The sequence below is a fragment of the Maylandia zebra genome, linkage group LG17, assembly GCF_041146795.1.
Source record: "Maylandia zebra isolate NMK-2024a linkage group LG17, Mzebra_GT3a, whole genome shotgun sequence".
In the NCBI taxonomy this organism is placed as follows: domain Eukaryota; kingdom Metazoa; phylum Chordata; class Actinopteri; order Cichliformes; family Cichlidae; genus Maylandia; species Maylandia zebra.
This window is the reverse complement of record NC_135183.1, coordinates 16,139,395-16,167,228: the sequence shown is the minus strand read 5'-3', so window position 1 is coordinate 16,167,228 and position 27,834 is coordinate 16,139,395. Positions and strand designations below refer to the sequence as shown.

The 27,834-nt window shown below is 39.4% G+C and overlaps 2 protein-coding genes across 4 annotated transcripts in view; one reads left to right on the top strand and one right to left on the bottom strand.

Moving 5' to 3' along the window:
- trappc8 (trafficking protein particle complex subunit 8) overlaps positions 1-19,252 on the top strand; it is a 30,211-nt gene extending 10,959 nt beyond the window's left edge. For both annotated transcript variants that reach the window (XM_004564958.2, XM_004564959.2), the window contains 17 exons: positions 1,058-1,282; positions 2,370-2,475; positions 4,744-4,938; positions 5,341-5,498; positions 5,611-5,685; positions 7,316-7,421; positions 7,610-7,764; positions 8,829-9,253; positions 11,289-11,445; positions 11,532-11,628; positions 13,396-13,464; positions 13,548-13,606; positions 15,068-15,271; positions 16,140-16,241; positions 16,474-16,613; positions 17,790-17,879; positions 18,588-19,252. In XM_004564958.2, coding sequence (XP_004565015.1) covers positions 1,058-1,282; positions 2,370-2,475; positions 4,744-4,938; positions 5,341-5,498; positions 5,611-5,685; positions 7,316-7,421; positions 7,610-7,764; positions 8,829-9,253; positions 11,289-11,445; positions 11,532-11,628; positions 13,396-13,464; positions 13,548-13,606; positions 15,068-15,271; positions 16,140-16,241; positions 16,474-16,613; positions 17,790-17,879; positions 18,588-18,822 — 2,598 coding nt within the window. In that variant the 3' untranslated portion in view covers positions 18,823-19,252. The remainder of the gene's footprint in view (positions 1-1,057; positions 1,283-2,369; positions 2,476-4,743; positions 4,939-5,340; positions 5,499-5,610; positions 5,686-7,315; positions 7,422-7,609; positions 7,765-8,828; positions 9,254-11,288; positions 11,446-11,531; positions 11,629-13,395; positions 13,465-13,547; positions 13,607-15,067; positions 15,272-16,139; positions 16,242-16,473; positions 16,614-17,789; positions 17,880-18,587) is intronic.
- Positions 19,253-19,431: 179 nt separating this feature from the next.
- Positions 19,432-27,310, bottom strand: ctns (cystinosin, lysosomal cystine transporter). 2 transcript variants are annotated; one of them, XM_004564961.2, is made up of 11 exons: positions 27,215-27,310; positions 25,161-25,256; positions 24,978-25,056; positions 24,413-24,503; positions 23,921-24,024; positions 23,255-23,392; positions 21,814-21,913; positions 21,342-21,461; positions 20,963-21,133; positions 20,339-20,456; positions 19,432-20,023 (listed from the first exon to the last, which is right to left on the bottom strand). In XM_004564961.2, exons 2-11 carry the CDS (start codon positions 25,234-25,236, stop codon positions 19,875-19,877), a joined length of 1,146 nt encoding a protein of 381 aa, XP_004565018.1. In that variant the 5' UTR covers positions 25,237-25,256; positions 27,215-27,310; the 3' UTR covers positions 19,432-19,874. The 2 variants fall into 2 exon arrangements, with proteins under 2 accessions (XP_004565018.1, XP_004565017.1); XM_004564960.3 differs by having other exon boundaries at positions 27,135-27,272.
- Between the last annotated feature and the right edge of the window lie 524 nt (positions 27,311-27,834).

Below are 27,834 nucleotides of genomic sequence, written 5' to 3'. Positions count from 1 at the left end.
TGAACTTAACAACATAAACAAACAAGCTTTATTCGTCACATACACAATCAGAGTACAACATGCAGTGAAATGTTTTGTGTCCGAGCTGTGGACAGGCTGCAGACGTCCATTTGTGATCCTTGTAATCAATCATGTGCGTGTGAAGTTCTTTTCTAGTGTTGCATATATACATAAACATATAAATACAAGCACATGCATACAGTTCACTATAGATTTATGATCAGAACTAGGCATCATTTCACTTTTGTTTAAAAAACAAAAAACAAAATGTAAAAGTATCCACACTACTCCGGGTCTGGGACCAGTTCCTGCCCCAGGTGGGGAAGTTTAAGTATCTTGAAGTCTTGTTCATGAGTGCAGGGAGAGGGGAGCAGGAAATCAACAAACGGATTGGTGCTGCAGCTGCAGTGATGCAGACACCGTACCGGTCCTTTGTGGTAAAAAGAAAGCCGAGCATAAAAGCAAAGCTCTCAGTTTCCTGCTAAATCCATGTCCCTACACCTATGGTCACGAGCTTTGGTAGTGACCAAAAGGATAAGATCGTGGATACAAGCGGCGAAAATGAGCTGTGGCTGGCCTCTCCCTTAGAAATGGGTGAGGAGTTTGGCCATTCAAGAGGGGCTCAGAGTAGACCCGCTGCTCCTCAACATTGGATGGAGCCAGTTGATGTAGTTCAGGCATCTGATAAGGATGCCTCCTGTGTGCCTTCTGGATGAGGTGTCCCACTGGGAGGAGGCCCCGGGGCAGACGCAGAACACGCTGGAGAGAAAATGTATCTCTCGACTGGCCTGGGAACGCCTTTGTGTTCCCCCAGACAAGCTGGAGGAGGTGGCTGTGGAGTAATAAGTCTGGGCTTATCTGCTTATTCTGCTGCCCCTATATTTAATGTTTTTTATACACCGTTATCGTGATAAAGTGTGTAGTCCAGCAGTAGATAATAAATGGCCTCATGCTAACAGCAATCATCTCATCTCCTCTAGTGTTTTCCGTCTTCTATATATTTATATCCTCATGTTGTCCTTCTGTCTCCCATCCTTTTTGCTGTTTCATAATGTAGAGGAGGCACGCACTACGGTGTTACTGCCAAGCCATGCAGGTGTATAAGGAGAGAGGGTGGTCTTTGGCAGAAGATCACATCAACTTTACAATTGGGCGTCAGTCCTTCACACTTCGCCAACCAGAGGAGGCTGTAACAGCTTTCAGACAGATCCTGATCAATGACAGCAGACAGACGGCTAAACAGCAGGGCGCCTTTCTGAGAGAGTACCTCTATGTTTACAAGGTAATGTAAAAAAAAAAAAAAAAAAATTTCTATGATTTTTGTCCCGTTTTATTTTCAAAATACATACTATCAATGTCCACTTTTTGCTGGGATACCACAATATTGTGTCCAGCCTTATTTTTCCTTCCTAAAGTTTCATATGGGAGGTGGATAAAGCAAAACAAGGTCCATAGGAGCTCAATGGCTATATTTACGTGAATAGACACTATATTTCATTTCAGCAATTCAGTTGATGGGCAAGAAAGGTTGCTGCTGACACTTCACAACATAAACTGTTTATGACATTTCCCTGTGGCAGGTGGCTACGGGCCATCACAACCAAAACCTGACAGCACAAGAACATTTTCTTTCTCCAGGCTGTCAGTACTTAACAACGCCCTCTTACCCTGCTCACTAGTTAGTTAATGTGTCACGATAACACACTTACTTACTCAGGCTACAAAAACGTTCCACAGTGGACTTGGTACAAGCACTTTGCACATTATGTTCTATCTACATTTTATAGAATTTAATATTAAAATTTAATATTGTGTTTAGGTTGAGTAGAAAAGCACTATATAAGAACCAGTCCATTTTACTATTTGCCATTCAGTTAAATAGTAAAATAAAAGTAAAAATTCAGTAGTGGCATATAAGCAGCATTATATGAGATTGTGACCTGATTGCACCCTAGTTTAATAGCTTTATCACAAAGGAACTATAGTTTATTTTGTCAAAGTTGCACACCAACCCAACATTAATTATAGTGAGGTTACAGAGTGTTATTGCCTCTGACGTTAATTACAAGCACACCAAATCTGTTTATCCTCATCCAACAGTTTTAAATTGGATTCTTTGTCACGTGGTTTGCATGTAGCTTTGGTCCCAGGAGCATGTAGCTTCACAAGTCTAAGAATGTCATTAATAAAAACTATTATATATATTCCTTTATCTGTATATGATGGTGAAAATTTAAACTGGGGATTTTGTGTGTAGCACCTGGTGTAATCAGTAACATTTCTGCATTTTGACCTGGTTCAGAAAAAAAACAACTTTCAAAAACTCTTATGTTTGCGTATTATTTTTTGTTTTGTTTCGGTTATTATAGAGCGTGTTGGGAGGAAATGAAGTCAGCCTTCCCCAGCTTCCTCTGCCCTGCATCCACAGCTCAGCAACAAGAGTCTACTTTGGACACGAACGCCGCCTTGCAGAAGGTAATGTCCTCGAGCCTACTCCTTTATCACTAAGCAGCAAAGTGTACAAAACACTTTGGGAAGTGGTGCAGGGTACACCTATCGATATATCAGCAGCTGAAAGATATTATCTGCCTGGTGACTTTGTGCAATGCGGCATAAATGACAACGTTACTGTAACACACACGACTCATATGCTGCCTCTATAAACTTTACAGGAGTCGAGGCACATGCTTATGTATGGCTTTTAATCCACAAGACAATAACTAACATTATTGCTTTGGAGACTGTCACACACAATGTGAAATGCCCAGGGCTGTGTGAATTTCAAGGTTCGCATCTGTAAGTGTCAAGCCTTATTTTGTATACAGATCAGCATCATTCCTGAAAAACCTTCAGTTAATCCAAAATGCTGCAGCATGAATACTGACAGGCACTAGAAAGAGAGCACATTTCGCCCATATTGGCTACTTTTCATTGGCTCCCTGTTCATTCCAGAATCAAATTTAAAATCCTGCTCCTCATGTACAATGTCTTGAATAATCAGGCCCCATCTTATCTTATTGACCTTATAGTACCGCACCTCCCACTAGAGGACTTCACTCTCAGACTGTGGGCTTACTTGTGGTATTTAAAAGTAGAATGGGAGGCAGAGCCTTCAGGTTCCAGGCCCCTCTTCTGTGAACTAAGTGTTAGTTTGATTTCAGGAGACGGACAACCGCTCTTTTTTTTTTTTTTTTTTTTTAAAGATTGGGCTTACGGCTTTTTGATCAAGCCCATTGTTAGGACTGGATCAGGTGACCCTGATTTGTCTCCCCTAGGCTGCTGGGGGCTTCTAATGATCCACTGAGTGTTTCTTCTTCACTCACCTTTTTAGATGTTTTTTCCCCTCGCTAATGTGTTTATATACCACTCTGCATTTAATCATTAGGCTTTATCAGTTTTTTGTTCTCTTCGATAGTGCGTCTTTTTTCAGTCTTCCTCCCCTCACTCTCAACTGGTCGCAGTAGATGGCTTCACCCCTAAACCTGATTCTGCCAGAGGTTTCTTACTGCTAACAAGGAGTTTGTCCTTCCCACTGTTGCTAGTTACTCTAGGAGAGCGGGACATGCTAGTACAAGGCAGCAGGACCAGTATCTGCGTCTTTGTACAAGAAGGAACAGGATCACCACTACCAGAGCCAAATTGGCCCCCAGCAGGCCACCAGTGTGATGTCTGTTTCTGATTGCTTGGGCAAAATTGAAGAGTTCGTGAGAGTGGCCTGGCAGCCCAATGTCTTCTAGTGGGCCCTGTGTTTACCTGCCTGGCACTGTGGAAATGAATACCAGATTTACCAGGTCTGCCACTGGCACCCTGTGGGTCTTTTTTTTTTTTCTTTTTCTTTTTTTTGATGAGATGAGAGTAGGTTCACCCTGAGCACATGTGAGAAATCATGGAGAACATTTTGCTGCCTATTACATCTTTGAGTGTGACCAGTTTGATGGATCAGTAATAGTCTAAGGACGCATATCCATGGAGAGATGCACGACCTCTACAGACAAGGCAATGGCACCCTAACTACCATTAGATATTGGGATGAAATTCTTGGACCTATTGTCAGGGGTGCAGTGGGTTCTGGGTCCCTCCCAGTGCATGAATTGTCTCATGTGGCTGGGATATAAAACAGTTCCAGGAGGGTGAAGGAAATGATAGGCCTGCCCTCCAGATTAACCTGACCAAGATACAATAGAACACTTCTAGGACATCATGCTTTGGCCCATCTGATGCTCCCAGGTTGCAGCGTCAGATGGGCCAGTGATGGGTCACCACTAGGTCAGTGATGACTGGTCCAATCTTGGAGATCTCCCAGGACACTATCTGTCGTCTCATTGTCATCTCATGCCCTAATGTTGTCAGGCATGCATACAAGCACATGGGAAGCATACAGGCTGCTGCAGCACAAAAACAAACATAAATTCAGTGCTTCTTAGATTTTTTTGTTTTGTGTGAATCATAATCTGTTATTAACCAAGAAAATAAAAGTAGAAAACCTTGTGAAGGAGTCCATTTAAAGTTAAGATATCCAGAATTCTTGTGACACTAGCGTTCAGTTTGCAAATATTTGTATATATTATGACCATTATGGACCCTGTCTAAACCCTGTTTTCAATGCAAAGCGTAACATGAAAATGTAGAGTGTACATAGGATGCTGACATACCCGAGCAGAGGTTTACTGTCAGACTTTTTACAGCAAAATTAAGTGGTTTGCATTTTTGGTTTGTATTTAATCTGATATTTGATCTGTTCAGGAGAAAAGCAGGCAGCCACTCACGTGTCACTGGACCAGGAGTTTGACCAGGATTTGTCAGCCATGTGGTGCCATCTAGAAGAGCAGCTTGTAGCGTCTGCAAATGGGGGTGTTGTCCCAGTAAATTTTCAGCCCACTCAGTGCTGCCTCAACAGTCAGACAGACAACCTCCGTCATCCCCTGGCTGTGGTTGAAGGTAAGATGTGTTCAGCACTAACACGGGAACTTTAAAATGTTATAAGTGCTTTTCTGGTTCCTGACAACTCAAAGCACTTAATACTTCAAGCCACATTTAACCATATATTCATATAGTATTTATTCTCTCCACTTTACCAATGTCACTGCCGTGGCCAAGCTAAAATTACCAGTTACCTAACGCGCATGTATGGATTGAGCTGTAGTACCCAGAGAAAACCTATGAAGGCACAATACAAATATGCAAACTCAACACAGAAAGGCCCCAGTCTGGGTTCAACCAGGAAACTTCTCACAGTGCATGACAGCGCTCACCTGTACCATTACTGAAATGTAAAGTTTGAGCCATCCCATGTCTAATAAATTGTGCCCACACGCTATGCAATCTTCTTTGTCTTTACAGAGCCAATCATAGTGGAGGTGACATTCAGGAATCCTTTGAAGGTTTCTCTGGCCCTGTCAAGCCTCTCGCTCCTGTGGAGGTTTACTGTTGACGGTTCATCTTCATCAAAGGAGATGACAGAAGAGACCATTACCAATGAGGAGACCTCGGCTGTAGGGGTGGGCAACATGAACAAATATGCTCTTAGGAACTGTGATTTATTTTCACCTTGTTTTTAGGTCTAATCTTATTTTTTTCTCTAATCTGTTCATTATATGCTTCCTCTTGCAGATGACACAGAAAGATGATATTGTAACCTCTGAGACTATCCAGGAGTTTCAGTTGGGTCCAGAGGAGACCAAAATGGTAAGCTGGTCTCTAAATGTAAATTCATGGATCTTTTTTCAGAATCTTTTCTGTTTCATAATGCTGCTACATTTTTTAACAATTCTGACCTAGTGTTGGGAAATACAAAGAGAGTCACAACATGTGTTTGCATTCACATGAGGAAGGAGGTTACACATAGTGATAATCTTTCATGTGAAATTGTACAATAAGATATGCTTAATGTAAGCATATCTTAAGTACAGCTTAGTTTAATCTTTTCAGTTTTAGTGTTGTGCGTTCTGTTTTGGCGAATAAAAGTGACAGCACAAACTGAATGCACTTTGGTGAAATAGGCCTTTGATGCTCAAAAAGTATTCACATTGGCCTCAGAAAATCGTAGAGTATTTAAAATATCTGCTAGATACTAATTGTACTGTACTGTACTCTCTTCATCCAAAAAAAGTTGATTCTGTTCATCTAGACGTAGCGTTTTCAGTCGGAGGAACATTTCATGCAAGTGACGTCTTCAGTCTCAGCTGACTGCAGGTTTCCCCAACCTTATAAACAGTACATTTGCATAATGACTGAAACTAGCATCACTGACAAACAGTGGGCTGTGAGTTCAGTTCCTTGATCATTAATATGCAAGTTGCCATGACCACTGATCAGTTCCATGGAAGAGGGGCCTTAAAGATGAAGGCTCTGCCTCAACACAGAAAGGCCCCAGTCTGGGTTCAACCAGGAAACTTCTCACAGTGCATGACAGCGCTCACCTTTACCATTACTGAAATGTAAAGTTTGAGCCTACATTCTACTTTTCAATACTCTAGGAACAACAAGTAAGCCTGCAGTGCGAGAGCAAAGTGGTCTATAGGGTGATATGGTACTACAAGATCATTAAGATAAGATGGGGCCTGATTATTCAAGACATTGAATGTGAGGAGCAGGACTTTAAATTCAATTCTGGATTTAACAGGAAGCCAATATAGGAGAAATATGGTCTCTCTTTCTCGCCTCTGTCAGTACTCTTGTTACAGTATTTTGGATTAACTGAAGGCTTTTCATGGAGTTTTTAGGACATCCTGATAATAATGAATTACAGTTGTCCAGCCTGGAAGTAATAAACTGACTAGTTATTCCAGTGTCGCTCTGAGACAGGATGTTTCTAATTTTTATTGTGCAAATGGAAGAAAGAAGTCCTACATATTTGTTTAATATGTGCATTGAATGACTCCAAGGTTCCTCACAGTGTTACTGGAGGCCAAGGTAATGCTATCCAGAGTAAGAATCTGGTTAGATACCATATTTCTAAGATTTTATATTTGATCAGTGGTTGTTGATAAATGGTTGTGATAATTTGCATATTAATGATCAAGAAACTGACATCGCAACCCATTGTTCACCAGTGGTGCTAGTTTCAGTCATTGCCCATATGTGCTCTTTACAAGGTTGGGGAAACGTGCAGTCAGCAGAGACTGAAGAAGTCACTTGGATGAGTGACAAAATGTAATGCATAATGCAAACACCACTGAAAACACAACATCCAGATGAACAGAATCAACATTTTGGGATTTCCTTACCTGGATGATTGAGCATGCATCATGACATATACAAATACCTAATGCTAAACAGAAATCCAGTTATTTTGTGCTGATCACTTTGATCTCAGGCCCGACTCAAGCTGCTGCCACACAGAACTGGTCAGCTGAACATTGTGGGTGTAGTGTACAACCTGGCTGCAGGCTCCTCTGGCGAAATGGCTTCTAGCACTGAAGGTAAATTTGACCTCATGTCAACTCATATGCTTTATTATTATTTGATGAAGACAGAATGTTTTTCCATTTGCATTATGCATTACATGGTATTTAAAAAAATAAATAAATAAAATTCCAATATGTTGTACTTTTTTTTTTTTTTGTCTTGCTGCCAGTTAGAAACCATATGGATTTCCTCTTGTTTACAGACCAGCAGACTCTAGATTTGATGGTTCGTGGGAAACAGGACTTGAACATCCTTGGCCCACGTCTTAATCTGACCAAAGAGGACAAGATGTCAGTTCGTCATGGTCCTGATCGACGTCTGAATCCCATCATAACAGCACCTATGCCCCTGATGGAGGTAGGACTTATTCTGAAAACCTTCATGGATGTAGTCATCATGAAATCACTTTACTGGGTTTTAGATTCTGCATGTTGAAAACATTTTTTTCTATGTTAGTTCTATGGAGTCAGATGTGGGAAAACTTTGATGGGAGGGTAGAGTTTGAAGTTGAAATAATGCTAGCAAGCTTTGCTAGAGAACAGAAACTATAAACACACATACACATGGATCTAACGGACAAACATATCTAATTCGACAGTAACATGCAATGTTAGTTTTTTGACAGGCTGTATCATATATATTATGAATATCTGTCACAGAATTCAGTTCAAATCCAAAAAATGACATCTACACTACAGACACAGTCGAGAGTTCTTGTTTCAAATAAGGCTCAACAGACACATACTGGCTACTGGTCAGTCAACACTCCTGTCCAGATGGATGAACTATTAAAAAACAATTGTGAAAAAGAATTATTATTTTTTTCATTTTGTTTTTTTGATTTGTGGATAATGACTCCATTATTGTTGGCTGGAGCCTTAGAAATGTCTTTTTAAGTCTTTCCAGGTGGATAGATATCAATGATTTTCTCATCTGTTCTTGAGTTTCTTGACATCGTGACAGGATGTGTTGCATGATGATGTTTTAGCCTACTTAAATTTGTTAGACATGTTCTATTGAAGTGACTTATTGATTCAACAGGTCTGGTTTATTACTGTTAATGAATGATTCAAGCTGTGGGACATTCATTTTTTTCACATAGGGCCATGTGGGTTTGGACAGCTTTCTGTCCTTATAAATTAAATCTTCTACCAGAAACTGCATTTTCGTTTTATTGTTTACTGTTTGTCTAATATTTAAATTTGATGATCTGAAACATGTGTAACAAATTAGCATAATTAGAAATTAGGAAGGGGAAAAATACTTTTTTCCCCTCCCCCAGTAGCAGCTGGGCTTTTAAAACAGGCTTCCAATGAACCTCTACTTGAATATCTATGCTTTCAAGTGTAGTTTCACTTATGTGTGGTGATGCTGCAGTATTGCTTTCTGTTTATTACTCTGTGTGTGTGTTTGTATGTCAGGTTTTTTTCCTGCAGTTTCCCACTGCTCTGCTGTGTGGCGAAATCCGAAAAGCATATGTTGAGTTCTGTAATGTCAGCGGTGTTGCTTTGTGTGGCCTGCGAGTGGTGTCCACACACGCCGCTTTCTTCACCTTTGGCAGCCAGGCCACGACACCCCTCAGCCCGACGTCAGCTGAAAATTGTTCACCTTATAAAACCGTGGCCACACCTCTCCAGCGGGCCTCAGAAGCCACTGAGAGTCTGGTTTCAGCTGATGATTTCCGACAGCCATCTGGTGTGATAGAAATTCCAATAGATGGCAGCATCCTGCAACCAGGGCAGTCCACTCAGCTGCCTCTCTGGCTGAGAGGACCAGACCAGGAGGGAGTCCATGAAATCAACTTTCTGTTCTATTATGAGAGCGCAGAGAAAGGACTCAAGATAAGGTAAAAATTGAAAATTAAGCACTTTTGTGAACTGACCTGTAGGCATACATATCATTTCTTGGAACATATTAGTATTTTTCAAAGAAACATGATCAGCCTGAAATGTAACTTACATAAATTAAGGATTGAAAAATACTTCTATGTATGTATTTTTTGATTATATTGACAAAAAGTAGATTATTTCAGTGCCGGGGCACCAGTGAAGAAAAGGGTCATGTAGCCGTGGGAAAATAATTATTTGATCTCCTGCTGAATTTGTAAAGAGAAAACTTACAAAGAAATAAACAGTCTATATGTGAAATGATAGTTTTAATGGAGAGAGATAAAATATCAACAAAACATTCTAGAAATAAACACGTTACATAAACCTTATAATTTTATTTGCATGTCAAGTATTTGGTCCCCAAGCAAAACATGATTTAGTATTTTTTTGGAGAAGCCCTTGCTTGCAAAGTGCTTTGTCAGCAAGACGGTGCTTTTGACCCACTCTTCTTTACAGAAACTCTAACTCCAGGCAGGCAGCATTCAAGAAACTTGAAGTTAAGCTCCCTCTACAGATTTTCTATAGGACGGAGGAAGAAGATTGGCTTGGCTACTCATAAACTTTAAGCCCTTTTTCCATTAGTACCTACTCAGATCGGCTCACCACAATTCAACTTAGATCAAGTATCACCTAATGTGCGTGGTCATTGATATAGCAACGTGTCCGAGCGTCCCGTGATGTAATTAGTATGCGACACAAATGCTATAGCAAAGGTGGACGTCAAGGCAACAATATACCTGCTGCTCGGTCTGTGGCTTTTGATCAGAGTCGAGGGGATCACGGAGTTGTTTTTGTTTGTTTTGGTGTTTGTGTTGGATTTTGTTTGTTCGGGCCCTTTCCCTTGTTGCCGTTTCAAAAAAAAATGGCAGTTTTGAATTTTGTGAACGAAACACTCTCATGACTCATCGAACGACGCCACTGACCAGCCAATTGGTGGCATGCAGTCTGATGACGTCACATTTTAGTACCATTCTGATTGCTTGGAGCCACAGCCGTGCAGGTGCTATGACCTTGTCCCGTAGTGTATTGAAGTCATCCACGTTTGGGTCATACTCAGCTTTTCTCTTCCTCCAAATAAGGTGGTTCAAGTTGCTCAAGAGCTCGATTTTAGTTTCATCTGATTATAATGCTTTATCTTAATCATTTAGATGTTCACTGGCAAGCGTGCGATGGGCCTGTACTTGTGCCGTTTTTTGAGCAGGGCAAATTCACGGGTGCTGTAAGATTTAAATTCATAATGGAGTAGTGTATTACCGATGGTGTTCTTGGTGATTCTCCTCCCAACTGCCTTTAAGTCATCAACAAATCTCTCCCATGTATTCTTGGGATGATATATCACCTTTCTCATGATAATCCTCATCCTGTTATTGCAAGATCTTGTATAAAGCTTCAGTTGAGAACCATCGATAGGTGTTTTATATTTCTTATTAATCACACAAGCACTTGTCAACTTCTCACCAAGCTTCTTGCTTCTTCCAGTCTTGTGGATGTGTACAATCTTGTCCCCGACATCCTTTGACAGCTCTGTGGTCTTGCCCATTGTGGTGGAGAGCTTGGAGTGTGAATGAATTGATTTAGTGGACAAGGGTGCAACAAGTTAATCTGGAATTGTTTGAAATCTGTTTGCCACATGGGCACGCAGCTGATCTTTGTGAGCCAGAACTCTGCCTAGGTTGTAGGGGATCAAATACTTTGATCATTTAATATCACCAGGTTATAACTTTTATGTAATGTATACAAAGTTCTTTACACGTTCTGTGTGACAAAGTCTATAAATCATATCCTTATCTGGATTAAACATGGCTGTTTTGGGTACGCACGGACTGGACTGTGACCTTAACAAAGAAATTTTTTTTTTTTAGTTTGCTGTGTGTGGGGTCACATAATGGCACAAGCCATAGTTCAGGTTTGTGTATGTTTGTGCTGAAAGTTCTCATAATCCTTGGGAAAAAACAATAAGGCTTTCTCTTTTCCCTCTCTCCGCATGTAAAGTCACCGGGTGCTGCGCCACACAGTATTTATCTGTGCTAGTCGGTCTTTGAGCATACAGGCATCAGCCTGTCGCAGCAGTGTTCCTCCACATCACTGTCTGGATGAAAAAGGCAGTAGTGGAACCCTTGTCTTTATTGATGTGGAGAACATCAATACGGTGAGATGCTCAGCATAGCACACACAGTTACATAGTTAAATCATGCCTGCTGCACAAATAACGATTGAACATTACTCTTCTCACAGAATGAAGGTGGTGTGCGAGAGTTCCACATCGTTCAGGTCTCGAGTAGCAGCCAACATTGGCGCCTTCACAAGTACATCAACCCGAACAAGGATAAAGGTGAGGTCTGGTACACCAGGAGATTTGTGCTTCATTTCATTTAATGGGCTAGTTCAGTTTCTCCATACAGTGTTAGCATGATTGATGAATATAATTTTCTATGGTGAAGTTCAAAGATTCAACCCATTAAAAACAATTGCTTCTAGAGCAGCAGCTGACCGGTCCTGTGCCCATGAATTTTAATTATTTGTGATGAAGCTAGATCTCCTTCAGAGGTTCAAAATCATGCCTCTTTCACTTTCATTTTGGGAAAGTGGAACATCTACACCACAGCAGCAGTGATCACTGAGATCCTTGGCTACAAGATGAACAGTGTCATGGAGCAGACCTCTCCATGGAGAAGGAGATTGAAGGCCAATATCAAGGCAGCACTAAGAGAAGTTAGCCAACTATTAGAGCTGCAGAAAGGTGTGATTAAGAAAGGAATGTCTGAGAAGTACAGCAAGCTGCCCATACAGGAGGCCAGACATTCAAGACAAAGTCTGAATCATAAACAGTTGGACAGCACCAGTCACCAACATGATTCACGCCTACCTACTGAAGAAGCTAACGGCATTCATGAGCGCCTGGCAGTATAAGATGAGATAAGATAAACCTTTATTATTCCCACACGTGGGAAACTTGTGTCACAGCAGAAAGTGGACAGTGCAAAGTTACAGTAGCAAAAATTAAGAAAAACAATGGAACAAGATAATAAGAATAACATACTATATACAACAGAATAAAATACTACACTGTCAGAAAACAAAAATACACTTAGACTTACACTTATAAATGAACCAGCTGCTAATGGATGAGTTGCACCTGGAAATAATCCCCCAGAAGGGATCAGTCAGTATATTAGCAATACATCGAAGCTCCGGTCAGGTATCATAGCTGCTAACATGAACAGGCACATAGCTCAATACATGAGTGAAATGGCAGAAATACCAGTTACTAGCAGATAAAGCAGTCAATTAAGACTGTAAGATCAGACTGTGACCAGTCTGTACACCACCTGGACTGATTGCAAGAAATCCTACGACTCAATGTCTCACACATGGATCCTGATGAACAACACTAGAGGCCAACTTTAAGGAAATTGCACAAGTTGCCAGCAAGTACCACTGACTACCAATGACTAGATCAATGGATATAGTCTGTAGAACAGAGTAATCAGTAAGCACTTCTTTTATATGGATGACATCAAGAGAAACCTAATGTTATTTCCTTTAACTAGTGAGGGACAGTAACATGCAGGACTTTTTTATGAACAACAAACTTTTTTCCAGGCTACATGAAGGTGTTTTGAATTAGTGATATGTCATTTTCTTTCCACCATACAAGTGATCTCCACTGTTTTCTTCTTCAATGCCATGTGCCAACAGTGTGGAGCAGCTATCTGATCTAGTTGTACAGAGGTCGGATTATCTTCTTAATACATTTACATCGTCGCTGCGCGTGACTGTGGAGACTGTGGATCATTTGAAAAAGAAACCCCCAAATCAGAAGTACTTGACTTCCTGGTATAACTGTCAAAGGCGAACATTAAAGGAGGGATTATATGGTTAAACTTAGTTACAGCACTTTGAGGATACTGTTTCATTTTCAGTGTCTCTGGTATATGTCAGAACGAGATCTAGCGTGTGATTAAAGTGGTGGGTGAGTTCTTTAATATTTGTGAGAGAAGTGAGTTGAGTCTAATAATGGATTAAATGAAAGAAATCAGACAGAAACTGGATATTGATGTGGATCGTAACTTGTCTTTTTCTTCCTTTTCTCCTTCAGAATGTAAACTTGGCAGCAGAGAAAGAGCCAAGCTGTGTTTTAGGGCCACACGTTGCAAACCCAGTGAAGGTACTTTTAGTGAAAAAACAAACCCCATCAGTTAGGCCATTTTCAGTGAGCATGAATTTCACAGTTCTGTCTGTTATTTCTAGCTACCTCTAAGGCTGTAGAGAAGTACACTTTTTCAGACCTGAGTATGGGAAATGAACAGGTGAGTAGAACATACACTTCACAATATACAATTTTCTGTTATGGTTGTATGTTCTCATGCTTTGTCATAGTTGTTTTTTGGGGATGTTTTTTGTTTGGTCCCAAAAGGTTGATTATTTTCATCTGGACGAAGCGTTTCCAGTGGGAGAAACGCTTCGTCAGTCATCCAAGTGACTTCTTCAGTCTCAGCTGACTGCAGGTTTCACCAACATTATAAACAGTACATTTGCACAATAACTGAAACCACTGAAAGAAGAATGTGCTCTGAGGTCAGTAGCTTGATCATTAATATGCAAATTGTCATGACCAACGATCAACAACCACTGATCGAAGCCTATTGATCAATGGCCATGAGCACCATTCACAGAGTTGGGGAACGGCTGCAATCACAGCATTGTAAGATGGTGAAAGATGTACCCTTAGGCCCCCTCTTCGATTCAGAGATGGTCTTTCCCTTTTCATGTAAATGGTCTCCTTGACTCTGCACTCACACCAGCGTTCCTCCCTGTCCAGGATGTATACATCCTCATCATTGAAAGAGTGTCCACTGGCCTGTAGGTGTAAATAGACTGCAGAGTCCTGGCCTGATGAGGTAGCTCTCTGTGTTGTGCCATCCGCTTCGCCAGAGTTTGTTTGGTTTCCCTGATGTATAAATCCTGGCAATCCTCCTGGCACTTAACAGCATATACTATATTACTCTGTGTTGGGGGACCCGATCCTTGGGGTGCACCAGTTTTTGGTGTAACATGTTTTGGGGTTAAAAGCCACAGGGATGCTGTGTTTAGAGAAAATGTGTCTCAACTGTTCCGATATTTCTGACAGATAAGGGATCGCTAAAGGTTTTCACTTCGGCAGCAGTTGTCCTTCTCTCCTTGATCACCTGGAGCTTTCTTTAGGAGCCTTCCCAGCTTTGACAAATGTCCAGCTGGGATATTTACATTTACTCAGTAGGCTGGTTTCAGTTATTGTGCAGATTTACTGTTCATAAGGTTGGGGAGACCTGCAGTCGGCTGAGACTGAAGAAGTCACTTGGGTGACTGACGAAACGTTTCTCCCACTGAAAACTCGACGTCCAGATAAACAGAATCAACCTTTTGGGATTTCCTTATCTGGATGATTGAGCATGCATCAAGACATTTTTGCCTTGTGTTTGTTGTAAAACAAATTTAAAGCTAGAAGGAACCATCTAGAAATGTTTGCCTACTTCTATGTAAGCTTTTTAACAAACAGTAACTCTTTCTGAATTTTGTGGAATTGAAAATGTGTTGTCAAGAAAACAGTGATGTAGCAGCATTATTTAATTCAATATGCTGTCTAACAGTCATCTATTAATGTATCACTGAGTTAAGGAGGAACGTTGGCGAAGTTCAGTTGTGTCGATGTTTAAATTTCCTTTAACTGACTGGCCTGCATGGAGAGAGGGTCTAAGTGATAGAGAGTGAATGGTGCTGTCTTTGTCTAGATCATCAGTTCTACCACACCATGTGGGGATTTCTTCTTCCGCTGCCTGACGTTAGAAACTCAGGAAGCATACGGAGCATCATCCAGGATATCATCAGTCAGCAAGAGTCAAGGCTCTGTACCCACTGAGAACAGAAGTTCAGACCTGACAGATATTGCCAAGGAGTGCAGTGAGCTGGACCTCAACATAATTGTCATTTGGAAGGTAAGAGAGTTTAGTGATACATGGATGGATAGATGTGTAGCACTGTAGATATTTACAGATAGCGAGCACCAGAGTCTCGGTTTGCAAGAGCAGTTTATAACTGGAGATCCTAAAATCCAGACTACTGTAAATGTTTAAATGCTGGCTTTTTTATGGGATATAAAACACACAAAAATATATAGAGAGAATTTCTAATGCACATTAATCTATTCATCCAAATTGCAGCATAAAAATAAATAATGGAAGAAAACAAAAATACAGTTAAGTCCTCTGTGCGTAGCAGTGACAGAAATGATGGTGTGGTCTTACCACAGTTTAGAAATGTGTTCTTATCTCTTGAATATAAGTTGATCCAGCAGGAATAGTTATCTTAGGGGTGGCTCGCTATCACGGTTTCACAATCTCAGTTTTACAGGTTCACAGAGCAAAGTTGTCCACTCGGCTAAAACAAACAAAAATCAGGTCAAATCCTCATTCATAAGTAATCAGGATAGATTTTAACCATAAAGGCTGGAGTTGGACACAAGGTTTATAATATAAATGCATCTGTTCTCAACTTGCTTGGCAGTTTAATCTCTCTCCGTCACGCTGGTTTCTGCTATCCACACTACAGTCTCTTTCTCACACTTAGTGTTTTTTTCCTTCCACCAGTGAGTGGCGCTGTAGTTACAATGATTGATTGCCAGAAAATAAGATAAAAGAACAATACACCAAAAACAAAAATACAAGTCACCACCACCAATGAAATCATACATGCTCATACTCATTAAGGGATCATTCTTAAATGTGCAATATACATTAGATCATATTAACCCTGGATGGATATTTTGATGGACAATAACCATTTTGTGCATGTCTGTCTAACTAGGCTTATGTGGTTGAGGACAACAAACAGCTTATCCTGGAGGGCCAACTCCATGTTGCACTGCAGACCATCGGAAAAGAAGCCACTTCTTTGACTGCTAAGGAGGTACCGCAAGCTCTTTGTTTTTAGTCTATTTTTCTAAAATAAAACCAGCATAAGAAACCTAAACTTAATCCCACTTTTGATTATTCTTAGAAATAATGCAGAACTTTAAGCCCAAAAGCTAATATAATGTTTTATTTCAGGAGGGTTTTAAATATTTTATATAATGCTGGTATGATTACTTTTATTTGTTAGAGCAAGTCTTCTTTAATAGTGTATGTGTGTTCATCTTCAGGAAGCTCAGGAGATGGTGCTCCTCAAGTTTAAATCAGACCTGCCTCCTCCAGTCATTCTTCCCTCTGCAGAGTTTTGTCAGCTCATCAAAACCAATCTACACTACCCTGAAACCTGCACACACCCATTTGTGCAGGAAAGGTGAGGCACCTGGCGTGTTGTTTTTCCTAACACAATGTTTGGTCCAAGTGATTACAAAAGGTTATTAAACAGGTGCATCTCTCTGAAATGTTCTATCAGATTTAGAAACGTATTCTTCAGATAAGAGATGGGACAGACTACGAGCAAAGGTTAATGTATAGCTCTCGCTTTAAAAAAAAGCTTTCACACTAGGAAAGCCCCCTGGGATCCATAGAGTTAAGTTAAACTCAAGAAGTTACTCCAGGCTGAACTAAATTATCTCATCAATTCTGTTTGGCACTGTGTTGGAAATGAATTCTTTTGAAGGTCTGCATAAGACCCTTAGGCACCTAGACCAACACAGATTTCCTTTTTGCAAGTCTTTATTGTAACCATAACCATTAAGAACCACCAAATGAGGAAAAACATTTAAATTTTATGTGATCTCCTTATTTTCTCAAGTTTAGGATTATTTTGTCATCTTTACTGCTGGAAAATAAAAAGAAGACTGTGCAAAGTAATTAGTAAAGCAAAAGGCTGCTAGCTGGTTAGAGAGTGAGGTAGAAAGAAGAGAGAGGACAAATAACAATATAGGAGAAAGACGATTTAAAGGTTAATGGTATGCAGTGATGGTTACACAATTAAACATATGGAGAGTCAAAAGAGGTCAGTGTACATATTCAGTGGAAGCTCCTTAAACAGCCTTTGTCTATAGCAACATAAGAGAAGGTTCAGGGTGTTTTGATATAGCTATAAGCACATAAAGCATTATCACAAAGGAGCATTAAGCCTTACCTATAGTAGAGCTTGGATTTTATTCTGTCTCACATATCCAAACTCAGGATCAAATATATGATACTATGGGTTTTTATGATATGATGGTGGCCGATTATTTGGGACTGTTTGGCTTTGTTTGGATTTTTAAAAATAAAGTGATAAGTGAAGCTCTTTAGAAATAATGTCTTGCAGTTTTAAAAAATTAGTTGTGCGGCTTATAATAACCACATGCACAGAGCAGTTTTTCAGTGCCATCCTAAGACAGGATAATAAGATGTTACCATGTTTGGCAGTATTTAGCATTATTACATTTATCCATCCCATCCTCTGTTTGTAGACCTTTATTGTTTGTTTAGAATTTTTCCTATTCGCAAATATTTTTTTTTGTTAATAAAAAGCTGCGTTTCTCTTTGTGCCTAGTCTCTGTTTGGTGCCAGTTACTCTGACTCTGTCCAACTGCTCCTTGGCTCAGGTAGATGTCATCATTGACTTAAGACACAAAAGCAGCAGGTAGGTTTCTTAAAACAACATGTGTTCCTTCCTCACATGATTACTTTGTAAGGAAAATGGAGACAAAACTGTTGTGGACAGTGGATTTCACTTAAATAAGACTGACGTTGCTCTTTTTCAGTATAAAATTCAGCTGATACATACAGTGGCTTGAGAAAGTATTTATTTTTCATATTACCTCAAGATATATTTTTTATAATTAAAATTTAGCTCAAGTTTAGATTGAACTCGGAATGACCATGGGGGAAAATGGTAGAAAATCTGAGCCACAGAAGTATTCAAACCCTTTGTTGTAGCTCCTAATTATCCTGTGATGCATCCTGGTTGAGTATCCACTAGTAGACAACTGAAAGAAGTCAACTCTCTATAGAGCATCTCAATTAAATTGCAGTGATACACACATTAGGACCAGGATGTAAAGCTTATAGTGTTCCCAACAGTACACGGGCCTCAATAACTGAAAAAGTAGACCATCAAGACTCCATTGAACTGTGTGAACAAATTGAGTCAAAGAGCAAGCATTTCTTTGGTTAGTTGATCCAACAGTAACCACAGATACTTGAGGCAGAATGTGAAGATGGTTTCTAACATGAGGTCAAAATAACACATTTTTCTAATATCAGGTGATAAGTTGTGACCTCTTAAATGTAGCATTCTTTTCCAAAAGTACTTGTTTTTTAACATAACACTTCTATTTGTCTCTTCCAGCCCAGAGTCCCTGGAGGTCCACAGCTCATTTGCTTGGGTGGGTCAGTCCCAGTACAAGCTGCAGCTAAAGCCCAAGGAGGTATTGTGTCTAACACTGCAAGCCTGTTTCCTTCAGGCGGGAGTCTACAATCTCAACACTCCCAGAGTGTTTGCCAAGCCATCTGAGCAGAGCATCATGTGTGAGACAAGTCAGCAGACGGCTACTCCTGCTCTTATAGTCATCAGCAATGCCTGAAACGAGCCCGATGGTCTTCAGGCACCTCTAGACCGTGCTGTGTGTTTTAACTCCATTCAAGGACCATTGACATAAATTCCTGGATAGACTGAGCATTTGTTCCGTCAGTTTTTGCAATACTGTAAGAAGAGCTGTTTACATCCTGAATTGTACATCTTTTTATTCAGTCTGCAGTCCTTTCAAAGGCAAAATGGGCACTGACGACTGAACCGCATTTGCTGCCCATTCTCTAACAGTCTACAATTTCATTATGCACACGTTGTATTTTGTTTCTGGACCAGTGAGTCAAACTGTGTTTAACCTCAACATATTGTCATTTAGCTCTTGTATGCACTTGAATTGAAATCTTTTCTGGAAATTATGTAATTTATTTATATATAACAAATTGGTTGTAAATAGAAAATAAAAGTCTAATGATACTGTAAAGGAATGTCAAGGTCATGGCATCTTTTTTTTTTTTTCCTGGTAATTTTGGACTACAGCCTCTGCATTATAGAATCAAATATTCACATGTGGTGGTTATTTGCGTAATTTAGCGAAGAAAGTTTGTAGCACATAATCTGGAGTACACTGAAACAAGACTTCCATGGCAGCTTACAAGACAAAGAGTACAATGAAAAAGCACTTTATTAATCCTCATTAGTAACTTATCACACCTAAAGGTCTCTTGTCTGTGTTACAGCAAATTACTTAGTTATCACAGTTTCATTTGCAGTAAAGTCTTGATTCAAGACAGTAGTTGTCAGAAAATGATTAGAAGTGAAAGTTTAGAGAAACTGACTCGCTATGGTAACCTGGTTTATAACAGGTTTACCACCTTAATTACGAATGACATGGATAATAACAGTTAGTGTTACAGTTGCTTTTTCAATTAATTTCTGTCTTCCCTTTTCTTAATTAATATTCATACGTGAGTTGGTGTTAATGAGACGTGTAAATCCCTGCTTTGAAGAAACTGGCCAGATTATTTTCACAATGAAAGTCAAACAACAACCATAAGTTCTCTTTAAAGCTGTACATAAATGTGCTTCTTTGGGTCACTCCAGCGAGTATCAGTCTCCTTGTTGGTTCACGAGTGGTTCATACTGTGACGATCGTCTGTAGAGAACATAGTGCTGAGTGATAAAAAGGATGTCAAACACGATGGAGAACAGACCCAGACCGAACTTTGTAGGATCACCAAACACCAGCTTCCACTCATCTGAGGATCAAAATTAATACAGAGATACCGTCAAAATGCTCCAGTGCTCACATCAACAGTACAGGTGGTAAAGTAGATGCACCTATTTAACCATTTAAAAATCCTAATTCTTCTCAAGTTATCACTTCTCCATGCCGCCCACAGGGCGAGGTGACAACAATACCCATCAGCTTCTTATAGCTGAGGGGTAAAATAAGCACAGTAAACACACTTTTACTTTTCATGTCAACATTTCCTTTCTTTCCGTCGCTTCAGAAATCCTGCTTATTTCATTAAATATTTTTGTATGTACAGTAAGCAAACTACTGTAATTACCATTGTTATAAGACTGCAGAATCATCTGGAGAATGCTGAAGAATCCACCAGTGAAGTCCAGTAACACATTGCCAATGCTCCATCCTTCAGTACTCTGTCTTTTGTAGTTCATGTATGCCTGGAAACACAGGAAAGCCATCAACTGTATTCACTGCTGATAAAAATAAATATGGCATAGAACATTTGAGACTTGTACACTGCTCAAAAATCATCAGGTCATATCAGGTGAAGAGAGGAGGTGCCCCTCTAGTGCGCCTATTGTTAATTTCATTAACATTAAGCAGCTAAAACTCTTTAATAACCCCCTGCTAATTAACTGACCAAGATCAATATCCCAACTTAATGACACACTCTAATTAAAAAGTGTTTTGTTTAGCAGTGTATTAATCAGGTTAGATGTGAACATTGTATTTCTAAAACATGTTTACTGTAATAAATCTCTTAACATGTGGCACTGTTACTGTAAAAGAAATGTAGACAGATGCACCACTGGTGGGCAGTGAAGGTGGGCATCAAAACACATTAAATCGATGGAACATCCAACAACGCAAGATTTTTTTTAATATGGTTTCAGTCTAGTATTCATTATTTAATGTGCAAGTCCAGTTTGTGTTTGAGTCTTACCTGTGGGACATATTTGATAAGAGTCACTGCTAGCTTAATGTAAGAGAAATAGTAAAGGTAGTCCAGCCAGGTGATTGTTTTGGCTACAGCAACAAATAAGCTGATCAAAGCAAACATCCAGCCAATCAGCAATAACACCAAGGCCGTCCGAGAGACTCTCTGTCCACCCCTCTGTAAGAAAAATGGCACCTAGCATTATACACCCGTCCTGAGTCTGAGACATCCTGCCAAACAAACTGACTCTGTGATAAAAGTGATTTTGAGAGTCATGTCGTATTCAGTCTTAACAATAAAGTCATTACATTAAATTATTCTGCTCCTCTGCTTTAAGTGTCTTAAAGCAGAAAGTCTGTAAGTATATGAAATGACATACACATACCTCATACACAGTAGCCTGGCTGAAGTAGACCAAACACAGCAGGACAGCATGGAGACTGAAGAAAACATCATTAGCAGTCACAGGGTTGATTCCATTAGGGTTCCTCTTCAGAAACTCCTCCTACAGGAGGAGCACACAGTAGCTTAACAAAAAGTATTATGTATGTATTATGCAAAACCTAATGTTATTCTATACAAAGGCAACAGCCACTAGGTGGATCGTCCAGTGTAGTCATGAAAAACATCAACTGATCATCAAGAAATGCCACAAATGGATGGAATGTCTTCAAATTCACAGACAGTTGAGTGAAAAGATCGTAGAGTTGTACTCAAGGAGACAGTATGTTAAATACAGTTATAAATCTAATTAAGCATTTAACTTTCAAAGGTTTCTCTAGACTCACTGGTACTGGCTGGTATCCTATTCTTCATGTGTATAAACAATGGAGTGTCCATTCAGTGGCTGGAGTTACCTTTATAGACGGTATCCAGAACAGTCCTATATTGAAGACGCTGTAAGCAATGAAACCCGTCAGGTTGAGAGCCAGGAAGTCAAAGTTGAGACCTACAACACTGAAGACAAACATGTTAGTTTTAATTTTGAGTAACTTTATTTTTAAAACATTCTACAAATTTCACACCACATTAAACCCAACACACAAGAGAGACTGAAGAGAAAAAGTCAGGGCAATCAATGTCATTCATTTTCTAGATTCTCCCTCCCCTCCGCCCTGTGTCAGATCTTTTCTTGATCTTGCCTGGTGTTGTAGGCCTTTGCCTCTACTGATATTGTGCCTAGACCTTGACCTTGTGCTGCCATGATTAGTGCCTCTGTGCTGTCTTTCAGTCCAGCTTTGTCCAGCCACTGGTAGGATTTTTAGATTTTTAGACTTCTTCTGCCTGCCAACAGTACATGCTGTGCAGTGCCCTGTCCTTCCACGATGATTCCTCTTCTTAGTTCCTCTTCTTGCTCGGGTCCTTTTTCAGGTTTCTGCTGCCCGAGGTATCTAATAAGCACACGATCACTTGTGGCTGATGCACTCATGGCCCTTTGCTGTTTTATCCTGAATAGCAGTTCTGACACTCACTAGTCCTCTTTCCTTCCTTCTGCTTGGCGTACAGTCTCAGGGTGCTGGACTTGGGGTGAAACCCTTCATGCATGGTAAAAAGCTTTCCTGTCTTGAAGTCAGTGACTTCTATTTTTTCCTTTGACCAGCTCTGACAACTAGGTTGGGCGTAGGTGTCGATTGCCTGGCTCTTGTTCTTTCCATTCAGTTTACTCCTCTGGCCGTGACTTATTCTCTGCAGGTAGTTGCAGCTTTTCTATAGTGGACTCTTCCTGGTTCTCATTTGCCTTCCAAGGTACTTACAGCTATCCTCAATTTCTGCAATGTTGTCTTCTAGTAGTACAATCCACTCATACCTGACTACCTTCACTCTTTTTGGGCTTGAATTGAGCTCGATATCTATGTAAAGAAGCTAACATAGATATGTATCCGTAGCCAGTCTTGTTAGGTGTAAATCGTGTCAAGGCCTGGTTCTGTCTAACTTTTCAAATTTGAAACCCTTTCTTGGGTGTCTGCCACTGCAATGATTACTGGATCATGTTCAGGGAGGTTGCTGTGGTCCAGTAACTGCTTGTCTCCTTAAATCTCTATGCTCTTGAAACTGTACTTGGAGACACAACAAACCTTCTGACAAAGGCACTGATTTATGTACTGATGTACCGCCTTATGCTACCAGTAGTGATTTACTTTAGCCGAATGCAAAACTATTAAAAACAAAAAGATGAAGGGGAAAAAAAAAAAAAAATCACACGTAAAACCATTTAGATAGATGTCAGTCTAACTACAAAATGATAACAATAATAAGAAGGAAATACATAGGGACAGATAAAAGATGTTTGAAAACTACCTTTTTCTCCTCCAGTTTTCGAAGGCTTGTGGATAAAAAGACACTGACCAGGCCAGAAAGTAAATCCAACCAATGACTTCACTAATTATGGACAGGACATTGCTATGGACAACTATGAAGCGGATCCTGACAGGCACACTGGAAAAAAAGATATAGCTTATGTACACAAAGAAACTGGACAGTTAATCAGTTAAAAAATAAAATGGCAGCAGACATCAGCCGGCCTCTGGTGGATCCCTCCATCCATACAATACAATACAACTTTATTTGTATAGCACCAGCAGTACACCAAAGTGCTTTACAATAAAAACAGGAAAATTCCATCTCATCGTGAGCATCATTAGCTCTGAGTAGTGCAGAATTAACAACTTTCTATCTTTTCAACCATTAGCTTATAACCATTTTGAGATCCAGACGTTTTGCGTGACAAAAGGGGACAAAGAAAACACATTTCAGTGCGTTTGTGCTCTGCTGCTTCAACCAATGTCTTGTAATAGCTTGTACAGTCTGGAGAGAATTAAAAACTTAACAGGAGATTCACTGGCACCAAGACTCAGTTTATAAGATTTGGACACCAAATTTGAAGAAGAAAGTGGTCACTTTAAGATATTCAATTATTGCATTCAGTGAAGGAAATTATTTTCTTCGTGCTGGACTGACACCCACCTGTTGAGCTCTGTGCTGTTGGTAACCAGATATGTGGTCACCTGACCAACATCATGGGCTGTCACATTAAAACTGACAGCGGTAGCTTGTACTGGCATCATGACCTAAACAAAAAACTCACATAGATTTTGGTCTCTGCCTACTGTCACAAATACATTTTGATAAAAAATAATAATTTAGTTTCATCAAACTTAGGTAACGCAGGTCTGATTTTGTCTTATAAATTCAAAAAACAGCAGCAAAAGAGGAACTGGCCTATGATAATAGTTATGGACTCCATCAACCTCTGAGAGGCTCTTTTTATACCCAATCATTCTTTAACCTTTCTGTAATCAGAGGTGTTGTTGTGTTCATATTATGATATTACAAAGTTATTAAAAAAACAAACATCCAACCTGACTTCCTCAAAAGTATCCTAGCTTGAAATGTTTTGTTAAGCCCATGTTTTGTTGCCTCATATGCAGCATCATTTTTTCATGTTTGGTTTCTTACCTCCTCAGGCACTGTGATTATAGACGAGTAGTTTATCTTGGAGCTGTGTGTTACATTTAGGTGAATCACAGCTGACTGGTTGAGAGGGGAACTGCACAAAGACACGAAACACCAAAGGGAACAATACAAATGTTAACGCTTGCAATAACAAAGTCTATATTAAATGCCAGTTTAACACATCTTACTTCATATGGGTATAATATCGCTTCTCTTTGGTTCTATCTGCTATGTAATGTAGTTAACAATGGATTTAGAAAAGAAAAAACAGAAAGGTTGCTGATGACTGTGAGATGAAGTTCTGTATCCTTTAAAACTATGATGTAGCTATAAAAGTCTTGCAAATAATTCAATGTGTAGTACAAATGATAACTACAATTATTTCAATTAACCCAGAATCCAAAAAGGTTTTCCAGAATATAACTGTAAATGTATTACATGCTGAAAACACTGGTACTGTATACAGAATCGTTTTATTGCAATTTTAACAGGCTTTCTATTATTAAACACAGAAAGTACACTTATATATATCTACACTGGTAATATGGCTTATCTAAAATACTATTACCTGGAAGTAATAACGACGGCATTTTTAGAGTATTCCTCAAGTGTAACAGCCTGAGGAGCAAACAAACTCAATCTGGATTCTGAAGTACAAGCAGAGTGTTGGAGGGCAGCGTTAGTGTTAATTTCACATTTTATGTATTTTTCTGCAGTGAAACGGATTCATTTAATCATAACAGTTCATCACCAGACATGTTGGTCAACATCCAGAACACCAGCAGCTGAGCAGGTAGGCATCTCTTTCCCAAACCTTGGCCTGTCATCTCTGTAAAATTATGAAAACCTAAAGAAAAGAAAGCAGCCAGAAGTCATTGGAAATCAGAGCTATCCAATGCAATCAAAATTATAGTGTAAGATAAGAGGATTAAACAGATACTTCAGGTAAAAATTAGGGGTGGGCTTTATACTGCATGTACGTGATCTATCGCAATTTTTTCCGTGTTTGATGAATAAATAAACCAGCTTAATTTCAGTTGTTTTATTTTGTCTCATGAATTCTTGTTTGATGTCCTTTTTGTTGCCGTGATCTTTTGTTTGTTAAAGGTCTAGTGTTGACCACAGAAAGAGACTTAATGTGACAGTATTGTCATTTGTGGAAAAACCTCTGTGTGCAACTGATGGTTAACAAATGGTTAAAATAAAACATTTCAATTCATTCAGACTTGTTGTATTCAAAGTTGAAAAAAATGGCCGATTTGAATGAGTATACCAGGGCAATTTTAGGCACTATAGGGTTGAAAATAAATATTTTTTTGGAGGCTTTTTAAACATATCATGATATATATTGTGTATCGCGATATATCCTCATATCGCCCAGCCCTAGTAAAAACTATTACTGAAAACACAATGTAGGCTGTAGATCATTTAATGTCTGTTATTCAAAGCCAAACACAGGTGAAAGTACAAAGGTCCTGTTTTTGTTTCATGTTTTAATAAGATTAATCAGATAAATATCTGTTTCCCGGGTTACCTGGATTTCATGTTAACTAGTTAGATTTGTTTACATATTTCACTCTCCGTGTTCCAGATGTTGCATCTGCAGATTTGTCAATTTCTGTGAGCAGGCTATATCATAGTTTATTTGACCTCACAAAAAAAAAGAAGACTGCAATTCCCAGGTCATGAAAATGCATATAGGTGTCAATATTATCTTCAGAGAACAATCCAAATTAAGCTAACTGCAAATAATTATAATACAGCTGCATTAACTCATTATATTGTATAAAATAAATAAATGTGCCTCATCATTCATCACACCTTTCATCACATCAGCTGGGCTGTTTGTTTGTGTTTATCCTCAGAGTGACTGATTTGATTTAAAATCGATAGTCATGATTTAAAAAGAAGACACTGAGTAGCGGATCACTCACGATGGAAACCAAAGTTTATCAATGAATCAGTTTGGAATAATTTCTTTCCAGTTGGCAGGTAAGTAAATGCTGTGTATTTCAGCATGAAACATGGCATAGAAAGTTTAGAAATGGAGCTGTAGTGCCTACCACTGATTTCATTGCTTCACCGACAAAAGTGATAACCAGCAGGTCATCCTAAATGCATGTCCATGTCAATATATTCTACGTTTAACATTACAAAACAGTGTTTCGTTAAATATACTGTATTAAATTAAACTTGTTGAGCTGATTCATACCAGTATAGCTTAGTAAAATAATTCACAGTTGTCTTCCTTGATATGCTGCCAACCTGCTTGAAAATTCTTCTCTTTTGGATATATGGTGTTACCCTCAGCCTTAAGGCTGCATGATTTGGTATACCTGCCCTTGATAAGTGGTGATAGTCACAGTCCACAGTCAAAAACTTTGCCTCCGTCCTAAAACTATTCACTTCGTCTTCATATGGAGTGTTTGAGGTGAGCCCCACGTAGCTCTGCTTCTCAATAGTTGGATTTTACTGATGTGCAGCAGAAATAAACTGAACTGACGGAACCTCCCCCACATTTCAGAAAATCTAGGGGATGTACCACAAGGAAGTTTAATACAACTATCACTGTTAGTATAGAGGGGTTTTTTTTTAGTATAGCGCACCAAAGCCAAGTTTATATAGATCAGACAAGACAAACGCATCTTCCAAGGAATCAAATGCATCAAATGAAGTCTAATAAAATAACAAAGTTGTCTGAGATAAAGCGATGTCTTCATCTTACCTATTTGGTCTGAAAGAACACGTACACACAAATAATAAAGCAATAGGCTTGCGTTAAGTAATGAACGAATAAATCTTTACCCGAACATATAAAAACTACTCGACAAAACACGTCCTCAGCTGTACTTCCCTAACAGATCACGGGATATCTTCTTCGTCCTATAACAGACGCTTCTATGTGTACTACTGCCCTCCGCAGGGTAACTCAGCTATAAAGATGCGTACAGATGAAATGGTGCTGCTGCTGCTACATATGTAAAAGTGGATTGAATTGTTTAATGACGTTCAGGAACAAGATGTATTTTATTTTATTCAATCCCCACTGCAGCCAAGTCAACATACATTGTCAGATCGGCATGTATGCAGCACACTGACTGCACACATACGCTGCAACACCAGCAGTAACCCTAACCGTATGTCCTTACGTTAAATAAACATCATTCATTTACCGTTTGTCGTCTGTATTCTGAATTGAAAGCTCCACACAAGACAGAATTATTCTAGAGTGCGAATTATTAAATGCGTACATTTAATAATTATTAATTAAATATATGCTAATCTGATTGGTACGCTAAGATGACTGAACACCTCGGCGATTTAAGGAGCCAACCCACCACCACCAGGTTTGACTTTAATGTCATTTTAGTTACGTCAATAACTATAAAATACTCATTTGGGAAGCATGAGTAACATCGTACCAA

Excerpts from the sequence above, each read along its gene's own strand:
- ctns (XM_004564961.2), bottom strand. The coding sequence starts at position 25,236 with ATGACAGGCCAAGGTTTGGGAAAGAGATGCCTACCTGCTCAGCTGCTG. Across the intron at positions 21,914-23,254 it reads GAAAACTGGAGGAGAAAAAG|TGTTGTAGGTCTCAACTTTG; the intron begins GTAGTTTTCAAA and ends GTTTGTCTTCAG. Across the intron at positions 21,462-21,813 it reads TCTGGATACCGTCTATAAAG|GAGGAGTTTCTGAAGAGGAA; the intron begins GTAACTCCAGCC and ends CTCCTCCTGTAG.